An 11,031-nucleotide genomic window follows, 5' to 3' on the forward strand; every position below is an offset into this window, starting at 1 on the left:
CTCTCACTGAGTGTGAGGGTGAGATGATGACTGCAAATGGCTGGGTACTGAGGCCCTATATATACGGTGGAGCAGGGGACGATTACATCGCAGTTACCGCACGTTTTTCACGACTCCATGGACGCGTGTGAGGTGTCTCGATGTGTTCCGCTTGGGTGATTTCGGGTTAGAAAAGTGTGCGGATCACTCACTAGTGGAGAATCAGCTGGGGAATAATCAACGGTGTAGCTTAAAAGTGCAGTCTCCAGGGAAAGATTAGGCGCGAGTGGCACAGAATTAAATCTTGCAGTGTAGGGAGCAAAGGGGTTGCATGATCAAATGTTGAGAATCATCTTAACACTTGCCAAAAATATTGCAAGTACACTTGGAGGTTGTTTATTGGTTTGCTGCAAATTTGGTTGGCAAAATGGGTGGCTACAAGGCGACACATTATTGTTAGAGTCAATCCTTGTTTTTACCCTGTAGTTATGCATTTGTGACATTTTTTTTTTGAATGTAAACCACACTTTATGACGACGTGGGCTTAGCCCAGTGGTTGGGGTCGCAGTGGCGCACCCCAACGACCGGAGTTCGATTCCTATCAGGGACGAATTTCGGAATTGTCACGCCAAGTCCCGCTTCTACTATATCAAAAAGTGTCTAGTTCCTCCTAGACACGGTTTCATTTTTTTTTTGTAAACCACACTTTATTAAGCAAAGCAAGCCCGCCTCATTAAAAATCTTCCAGTCCCCTTCGGTACCCTGGAAGGAAAAGAGTGCGTCTGAAAACTTGCCCGCAATCAGCACAGAGTATGGTTACAAAATACAGTTCTGTGCAATAGCCGCCGATACGCAGATCGGGATTGCACCACATAAGATACCAACATCACCAGATTTGCCTAACTTAGCAAGACCATGCGCAACATGGTTACTACTTCTACTGATCTTTCTAATCTCTATCATCGGGTTTGTCCGCAGCAGATCCTTAATCTCTAAATAAATACTCCATGATGGTGAGCGATCAAAGTTCTCCGAGGTGACGGTCTGAACAACTCTTTGGCAGTCTGTCTCCAGGACTCCTGGAATGCGATTTGTATGAAGGAGTTGATGCAGCCCTTCCAAACACGCCTTAGCTTCAGCCTCCTCGGCACTTTCACAATAAGGATGAAACTTCCAACTTGATCGTATGATAGATCCTTGGTCATCGCGGATGACCGCTCCAGAACCTGCTCTCTTGGACACAGCACCCCAGCCCGCATCGACGCATACCGAAACAGCACCCGCCGGCGGAGGTAACCATTTAGAAACATCAACAATAGAGCTCACCAAACTCTGGCTCGGGTACAGAAGGCCTTTTCCTTTGGAGCTGCCGAGGGTTACATTGGCAACCTTGAACGACGACAGATAGTTCTGTAGAAAGGGTATCGAAACAGACACCGAGGCTTTGCCGTCCCCATGTACAATGTTGTTCCTATGATGCCAAACTCTCCAGAATAGAAACATCAGCTTCACCCTCATCTCAGGGGCCGCGTTGGTAATCATAATTAGAAACCATTCCTTACCAGATTTGCAGAATTCAGACTCCGGCGGTAGAGTCCAAACACTCCGCATACCATGTCGTAACGCCTTAGCAAGTGTGCACTCAACCAGAGCATGATGCGTGTCTTCTTCCGCTGATCCACAAATAGAGCATGTTGGTCTAGTTGTGCTAATTCTGCGATGGACATTCTCTAAAACTGCAAGCGTATTTGTGGCAGCCCTCCAACCAAAGACACGAATTTTCTGCGGGACATTTGCTTTCCAAATACTATCCCAAACAGGTCGATCACCCAAAGGATCAGAGCTAGATTGGCCTGATGCGAGGTGATTTAAACACGGCTGCAAACCCAATCGATATGCTGATCTGACTGTAAAAAGTCCATTGTTTTCCATATTCCAGGCAATAAAATCGTCCGTGGGCCGCTGTGTGAGCTTGATTGCAAGAATCGCTTCTGCGTCATGTGGGTAGAAATACCTTTGGATTACATCTCCTCTCCAGGTTCTCGTCACTGGGTCTATGAGGTCTGAAACCCATCTCAGCCTATTATCCCTCTTCTTACCCGATACTTTTAGTGAGTCAGCTCTCGGAAGCCAATTGTCCCTCCAGATGCGGACTTGGGACCCTGTACCGATCCTCCAGATGGCACCCTTTTTCAGAAGCTCTAATCCGTGTATAACACCCTGCCATGACGGTGAAGGGTTACGGATAAACGCGGTGTCTAATAAATTCCCATTTGGATAATATCTGGCTTTAAGAAATCTTGCACATAAACTGTCCGGTTTTTCAATGAGTCTCCACGCTTGGCGAGCTAGAAGTGCCTGATTAAAAAGGTGGAAATCACGGAACCCCATCCCTCCGTGTGCTTTAGGTCGCGTAACTTTCTCCCATGACATCCAATGTAAACGCCTCCTATTATGCTCATCGCCCCACCAGAAGTTTCTGACAATTTGATTGAGCTCCTCAATGAGGCCACTAGGAAATCTGAACACCCCCATAGCATATGTGGGAAGTGATTGGAGAATTGCCTTTACCAAAATTTCTTTAGCGCCGCTGGACATATATTTTTCAATCCAATCACTAGCACGTTTCACAAATTTCTCCTTGATCGGTTGAAATTTACCATTCTTCATTTTGCCTTCAGGGACCGGCAATCCGAGATACTTCTCCTCAAAGCACTGTGTTTCATACTTCGGAATTTCTTGCATGGAGTGTTGTGTATCTGCAGAACATTTATCACCAAAGAGGATGGAGCACTTGCCCAGACTAACAAGCTGACCAGTCCCTTTCTCATACTTATCAAGAATAGATTTAATCACCAAAGTTTGCTGCACATTGCCCTCAAAAAATAGAAGACAGTCATCTGCAAAAAGGAGATTTGAAATACCAGGGCCTCTGCGGCATATGTGAAGCTCCCGTAGGGAAGCACTTTCGATTTCCTGTCTTATTAGTGTAGATAGGCCATCCGCAACGAAGAGAAATAAATAGGGTGAAAGTGGATCACCTTGGCGTAGCCCACGTGATGGAGAGAAGGAGTCCAACAAATGACCATTGAAGCGAACCGAGTAGCGTACGGTGGTCACACACGTCATCACCCACCGTATCCATTTGCTATGAAAGCCCAATTTCGCTAAAACTCCCTCAAGAAACCTCCAGTCAACACGGTCATAAGCCTTGGCTATGTCCAATTTGTGACATATGCTACCCCATTTAGTGAAACTTCTACCGAAACATCTCATATAAACACAATTTTACCAAGTTTAGTGTTCATGCTGTGTCGATGCGGTGCGAAAAATATGTTAAGATCAGAGGACGTTATCGACAATTATGCCTAGAATTCCCTTCCATTTGTTCCATTCCTTATTGTCGTTATCATACTTTTGAACCCCGTACATCAACTCACACCTTGCCCAACGGACATGAACGAGGATCCTAAGCTTCTAAAAGTGGTAATCTAGATGGATTTATCACTCGACGGAGTAAATTAGTATCATAAATACATAACTAGGAATAAAAAGTGGAATTCACTATTATTTTATAGATCTGCCTAGCACTTTTGTGATGCCAAATAGACGGGTAGAAACTGGCTACGACGATGAAAGAGTACAATGTTGATAGGAGTATTTCTTTAGCAGAATGCGTGTGTGATGTGGGTACAGTTTCCTGAAGCTCAAACTACAAGGTAATAAATTCACTGGACTACTCCCTCTCTCACAATTTATTAGGTGTGCTCGTATCCCTAGGTCGCAAATTTGATCAAGTTAGCGTTAGTTATATGTTATAAAAATCATATCATTAGAAAGTTTAGATGTTCTATTTTCTAGTGATATAGTTTTTGCATTATATAATTTAAATTATATAGGTCAAATTGGCGACCTAGAGATACGGGGAAGACTAGTAAACTGAGACGGATGGAGTAAGAAGGTCAGATGTGCCTACCTTTTTTCGTGAGCCCTGCAGATATATTTGATGCCCAAATTAGAAAGTTTAGATGTTCTATTTTCTAGTGATATAGTTTTTGCATTATATAATTTAAATTATATAGGTCAAATTGGCGACCTAGAGATACGGGGAAGACTAGTAAACTGAGACGGATGGAGTAAGAAGGTCAGATGTGCCTACCTTTTTTCGTGAGCCCTGCAGATATATTTGATGCCCAAATTGAAAAGATGAAAGCCATAAAAGTTTTTTTTAACAAAGCCATAAAAGTTAATCGTATGATTCGGCCGTGTGGCAGGAGAGCAACCTTTCAAATTATAAACTTTAGCAGCCCAATAGGCATGCATCTCTGGGCAATCCACTGACCAGCCAAACTCTTGTTCAGCGCCTATTTTCCCAACATTTTCATCATGATCGATCTGCACTTTGTTCTTCGATGAATCTAGATCTGCGTGTTCTTTCAAGCCGTCCTATAAAATATTCACTGGTCCAGTGGTTGTAGGACAATATCTTGATGTATTAGGGAGAATGACGAGAGTTGTTTTAGGAAAGTGATTGTACTAGTCCAACAGAAGCCTCAGTACTCCAAGATTCTTTGTCTGATTGTTGCAGATAACTTATTCATTAACGAAGAATCGTATTCTTTTGGGTAGGCTTTCAGAGGTATTCGTGGATCAGCGATCCCTGTGCAAAGTGTCAGGTTGTTTATGCTGGTAGGGTGTGATTAGTGTCTAGCTAGACTTTATCGCCAGAACGATATAAACACATGCAGCAATTTTTCGTTTCTGTAAATATAGGGATTTGTTCTTGTTCCAACTGGGCAAGAAAATTGTGGTGGTCGATTGATGTTATTTGAGATTTAACTACTACGGGGGGTCCTCTGTTATTCGACACAGCAGGGAACTTACTAATGTAGCGAATACCCTGGGTTGTATTGACATGAAATTAACTTGGAAAGTATGAAATTATTATACTCATCAAAGTAGAGCTACTTTCTCCGTCCGGAAAAAAGTAACTCGGATTTGTATAGATTCACATTTATCTACAGAATGAAACACACAGATACATACAAATCTTCACAAATTTGAGTCACATATTTCCAAACGGAGGACATGAGATTGAGTATTTAGCACCGTTGTGCTGCCAGCGCAAGTTATGCAAAAGATCATACCCGATCTGGACAACTGTCTTCTTTCCGTTTTTCCAACAAGGAACATGGAACAAAAAATGCTCGATGTGGCTATGTCAAAAAGACTCGGCAGTAGCTCTGCAAAACCTAAACTTCCAGGCTGAGTGTTCCTGAAGAATACAATTTTCTAAAGTAGATACGATACCTGACATACTCCGCTGGAAAGTCATCAGAAAACACGGTATTCAAAAAGATGTACAGAAACAAAGCTAGAAGGTGTCCACTAGCTTTGGAAAATGACTACCCTCGCGCTAATGCTATCAGTAATCGATCATTTGAACATGTAAGGTTGGTTGTTTTCACTTGAAGCAGAAGTTTAGTGCTTTCAAAAGAAAACAGGAGTGAGGAAGAACCGATGAAGTTTCAACAGATATGTAAATGCGCCATTCACGGGACAAATAATCCTCATATTTTAACCAGCAAGCTTTATCTATGACAGTACTGGGTTATAGAACCACGTCATAAACACAAATCTCCGAGCCAAAGATATGAGATGCAAGTCCCAGGTACGCAAGTTCTTACTTAAGAGTGGTAGTAAGAGCATCAATGAAATGCTAAACTGCAGCAACTGTTGGCAAGAAAAATGTTTTGTCCCGATATAGTTAGCTTACATAATATTAGACGAATAATAAAAAGATTACAAGGTAATAATAATGCAGTTCATTCCCTATACTGTTAGTATGCGCCTTAACGGCTTCACTATTACCTATACCAATCCTTTTTCTAATATACACCCTCATAATATACACAGGGTATGCACATTCTCTCGCCAAAAGGCATATAAGAAGAAACAGCAAATAAGTCAAATCTTAAGGGAACTTTAATCTTTGCCTCCATTATGTACACAAAATTCTCATTTGCTGCAAACAAACTATAGTCTTGAACGACGGAGGTACTTGATGGGATTGAAAGGTCCCAGTTGCCGTGCAGAAGACAATGCTGGTCGTCCATTCGGAGACACTGTTGGCTTGATATCCCATCCTTCAACATTTTTCGGAACGCAAACATCAAACATAATTTGGCCAAGGACTCCTTGGGGCTCCATCCTGGGTGGATAAGTTAGTTGCCGTCTCTGCTCCTCAATCAAAGAATCAGGTTCCCTGGATTCATTATGGTCCTTCGAACTTGGCAAGAAGAAGTGGTCACTGGGACTGTTGGCTACCCTTCTCAAGCTCTCATTTGAATTGGCAGCCACATTGTGTAGATTGCACACACAGTGCGCTATCTTGTACTCCTGATCACCTGCAACACTTGTGCGATTCAGCTGGCTTCTGTGGCAGAAGGTGACAAGAGCTTTCTTCAGTACATCATCTACAGCAGTTCTGTATTCCGCTTCATGTAACTTGTAATGGCCTGCGGGATATGAAAGTTATTTGGTTGTGAATTTAATCTACAATCATGACTCCCAGCAGAGAAGAAAATATCAAGGACTTTGGTTGATGAAACTGAAATAAATAGCCAAATATCTACAATAAGCTATAGGCTCTATGTAGCCTACTGCTTATAGTACTAAATCCTGGAATTATATTGTGATTGCCCTCATGACTAAGTATAAGCATCCAAACAGTCGTATCAAACACTTGAGCTCAGTATTGTGTTGATAAAATAAAAATTCTGAAATGCATGGAAAATCCTGTTAGCCAAGATAATGGAAATGATTACTTCATTATCTTCTACTGTGATCTAGGTCTCTAGGACTTGAACTTATGGCCATGAAAGTTTTCGTACCTATCGGGCAATCTTACTGCAATTAATAAATCCAAATATGATATAAATTCAAGGTCTTGGAATGCACACTGCCACAATTGTAAGCATGCAGAACCACATTTCTGATATTATATGTCACATTTTATGTTAGTAATCAATTGTCCTATGAAATAAGACCAGACACTGAAGATAAAATAAAGTCGTACCAGTATGGGGGGAATCACTCCACTTGATTATTTTAACATCTGTGCCTAATTCAACCAAACGCCTGGCAAAACCACAGATAACATGGCATGGAGCAAGATCATCATCTTCCGAGCAGAATATAAGAACCGAACCCAACCCCTGCATTAACAATAATAAATTAAAATATTTGGTGTGGCTACTGAGGATGATTTGCAAAATCACGAAGGCAAAACCAGACTTACTGCTGATGAGTACAGTGTGTGCCAATATTCTGCACGCTGAGCTTCAATTCTGCTTGGGAAGAGAGTATCCATTCCAGATGCCAGAGCCTTTGCCATCAAGGAGCGTATCATGGATGGTTGAGACGAAGTGCCAATCACAGGATTTTGGAGAAACTGGGTGCCAACATCACTCATAAAATCCACTGGACCAGAGTCATAGATTTGCCCAGAGATACAGTTTCTCACCAGCCGATAGTCCTTCTGCAAAATGGGAAATTTGCGTCAACAAAGTTAAACATGTTCACCAACTAATATTCAGCTGAACATGATGACAATGACAACTAAAACGAGACTTAAACATACAATGATGATGAGACACTTCAAGTATGTTCCTGCGATCAGACATATGCAGCTTAAAATATGCCAAGTCACAACATAATTAAAATGACAAATAAAGCGAGGAGTTCAACATACACTAAAATATGCCAAGTCACAACATAATTAAAATGACAAAGAAAGCGAGGACTTCAACATACACAAAGGATGAGAGACTTCAAAAACTATCCACACTAATGTGTTCCACAAAGAAAATAATAGGAACATACAAACTGAAGATGAAAACCTAGTAAACACTTTACGGTTCACATGTTGGCGAAGACTGTCTCTTGAGCAAGGAATCAATAAATGCAATAAAACAAATCGTAGACTAAATCAAATAAATACTGAATTTTCATCACATGTACCCCATAGTAGTAATCCAATCTTTGCATCCACATGTCATTTGGCAGAACAGTTAAATGAGGTTTTTTAATCGGTTCACATTATCCTAGATATGGAGAGAAATAAATATGCCAACTTCAGGACAAGAGGAAATAATGGAAATATCATACCATTGTTGCATCTCCTTCGCATTTTCCATCTAGTAACTGGAAAAAACAAGCAACACCAGTCATTTAAATGTGAAAGGGCAGGGGATGGGTCAAGTGCTACAATTACAAATAGATGATAGTCACAATTAGATACCAACAGAAAGAACTAAACAAACACACACCTGAATAACCTTGTACATGCATCCCTTTGAACCACCAGAAAAAGAAGCAAGCACAGTTGGTAATGGCTTTACTTTCAATTCCTGAAACACAGGCATTCATCATAGCTTAGAACAAAAGTTATGTCAAAAGAAGTGCAGCCAAGTAGAAAAAAGGGTAAAACTAGTCCCATTCCAGGATAGTTTGTGCATTCTTCTAACAATACAGAAAGTTTATCATGCCAACATGTGAATGACTCAGATTCTAATCAGCAAGAAGATCATGTAGGCATTGCTGCTTGTACAGAGTGCACAAAAGAAATGAAAAGGATTGAGATCCGAAATGTAAATATGTTTTCATAGGGTTCTCACTTTCATCTATACATTTTCTGCGTATACAGCATTTGAGTAAGTAAGGATTCATAGGCGAAGTCCCATATGTATTGCATAATAGTGTCAGTGGACAATAGGCTAAATACTGTAGGAGTGATGCTACTAGCTCTCACCCATGACTCCCTCTCTCTCCTAAAGAGATGTGCTTGACACGCAACTCTATTCTGATGTGCTTCACACGCACAGGGCTTATACTACCAGGAAGCTTGTGCTACTAGGAAGCTTTGTTATATACTGTATCTCAAGTGTACCAAGCTTGGTTACATGGGAGGGGTGGTACCCTATTTATACTTGTATATGACCCTTTAGATTGTTGCCATGTGGCACAATTCAAACCCTACACTATACTTCTAGAATACTCTACAAACTCTAGATATTTCATACTACTCCTAAATATCTCACTCTAGAACATTCCTAATTCTAGAGTTCTCTCTACATACCCTGGATACTTCACGACTAAACTAGCTCCTTCTACTAGCCAACTACATTGACAAGATTACCCCTAACAAATACAATAAGATCATTGGCCAAAACATCAAGGAACATGCAATTTTATTTATTATGTTCTTCATTTGAAGAACAGAGATACTAGTGCTTACTATGCAATGTGGTAATGACCAAGAAAAGAAACTAACCTTCGCCAGCGCACTAATAACACCACATGCTAGTGTTGCTGCTTTCTCAGAGAGATACCTGGAAGAAGAAAAGAATCAGCATAGTACCATCGGATGTACATAGGGACCTAAAGAGTTCAGAGTGCAGAGGAACCCATATGCCAGTTTACACCATAAACCATAAAGTATAAGATAGTATTACAATGGAACCCACTCAAATGTCATTTCAGTTGAAATGCCCAACTAAATTAGGTTTATGAAGGTTACAACACCATAACCCATAGCGATAAATGATGCTTATGAAGACACTGTACCTTTAGCAACATCGGATTTTGACGCACTAAATTTGCTAATATATTCCATAGTAATTACTCTGATGTGTCCAGACAAGAAACGGGAATGACTAGAAAAACTCTGTGTGGACCTCACCTCATAGATGATAGATGTACCAAACATTCTTAACAGATTGATGAAATCCATATAATTATTTTAGCTCGTTTTGCTAGTTCAACAAACAAGTGGAATAGTAGTTGTACACTTGTATTGGTGGTCATAGGGAATGCAATGCATTGAAATCCCCACTATGATAATAATAACAATCAAAAGAAACAGGTATGAAAGTAAAATAAACTTGGATAAGGGGAATCCATAGATGACAAGTACTGAATGAAATTAAATCCAAAACCTAAAAACTGACGGTAGAAGGCATCAAGTTTTCAGGACATTCGAGCTTTACACAGTTTTGATTAGAATTCCAAAACCGATTCCTTCACGAAATTCGTAACCTCGATTACGCGCCAAAATCCTAGTACGACAACACAACACCATCGATCAGCCCCCAATCAACATAGCTTAACCAAACCTCCAAGCCTAGCCAAACTCCAAAATAAGCATGCTCGCTAAGACGCTAAACACTGGCTTGCTGCAGTTAGGCAGGTATTTTGACCTAAAAGCGCGCAAAGCGACAATATAAAGCATGCAGAAGAGTATGAATTACACAGCTACATCAATTCTCGAACTAAGAGGACCGACACTGCAGTGATGAAATACTCGGCCGAACGGAGTGGCCAACGCAACACTACTCATCCATCAATCAAATCCACAGAAAATATCATAAACTACTACTGAGCCTAAAGGCGGAAGCCTCCCCGTGATTTCAATAGGCACAAAATTAGCGATGATTCGCTAAAATTAAACCTAACCGCGGCTACAATTACAGTCCATGATCAAGGCATAAGCTGCATAGCTTCAAGCGGCCGCCTCTCCAAGCCCGGAGGAGCGATAGATCTCCCGAATCAAGCAGCTAACAAGTAGGGCGAGGGAGGGAGAGGAGCGCGACTCACAGCGATACGAGGTCCGGGTGGCATACGAGGCAGCGCCAGCCGAGCGAGGCGTAGAGGTCGACGAAGGGCCGCAGCTGCGCCTCGTCGCTCCAGACCCAGGCGAAGACCACCACGACGCCCCTCGCCCCCGCCGGCGGCGCGGGCGCCCAGTAGAATCGGCCGCCGCAGCCGGGCCACATGGCCAGCGCCGCTCCACCGGCCGAACCTAGGCGGCGAATCGGAGAAGCAGGCGGAGGGGGAGCGAGGGTTTGCGGTGCTGTCTCGGTCGTCCGGCTGGGAAGGGGACAAGCTCGCGCAGGTGGGCTGGGATTGGGATGGGAAGATGAGAAGATGGGGAGTAGGTCGCTTTGGCGTCTGGTTCGTCGCCGATTGGTTTGTTTATTTATTGTCTGTTTT

General features: G+C 42.0%; 1 protein-coding gene across 1 annotated transcript; it reads right to left on the reverse strand.

Moving 5' to 3' along the window:
- Positions 1-5,713: 5,713 nt before the first annotated feature.
- Positions 5,714-10,829, reverse strand: LOC124685252. The gene is made up of 7 exons (XM_047219585.1): positions 10,636-10,829; positions 9,314-9,371; positions 8,310-8,390; positions 8,149-8,184; positions 7,280-7,519; positions 7,058-7,196; positions 5,714-6,497 (listed from the first exon to the last, which is right to left on the reverse strand). Exons 1-7 carry the CDS (start codon positions 10,812-10,814, stop codon positions 6,016-6,018), a joined length of 1,215 nt encoding a protein of 404 aa, XP_047075541.1. The 5' UTR covers positions 10,815-10,829; the 3' UTR covers positions 5,714-6,015.
- Between the last annotated feature and the right edge of the window lie 202 nt (positions 10,830-11,031).

Source organism: Lolium rigidum, chromosome 1 (assembly GCF_022539505.1).
Source record: "Lolium rigidum isolate FL_2022 chromosome 1, APGP_CSIRO_Lrig_0.1, whole genome shotgun sequence".
NCBI classification, from domain to species: Eukaryota; Viridiplantae; Streptophyta; class Magnoliopsida; order Poales; family Poaceae; genus Lolium; species Lolium rigidum.

Excerpts from the sequence above, each read along its gene's own strand:
- LOC124685252 (XM_047219585.1), bottom strand. The coding sequence starts at position 10,814 with ATGTGGCCCGGCTGCGGCGGCCGATTCTACTGGGCGCCCGCGCCGCCG. Across the intron at positions 8,185-8,309 it reads GCATGTACAAGGTTATTCAG|TTACTAGATGGAAAATGCGA; the intron begins GTGTGTGTTTGT and ends TGTTTTTTCCAG. Across the intron at positions 7,520-8,148 it reads GCGAAGGAGATGCAACAATG|AAGGACTATCGGCTGGTGAG; the intron begins GTATGATATTTC and ends CCCATTTTGCAG.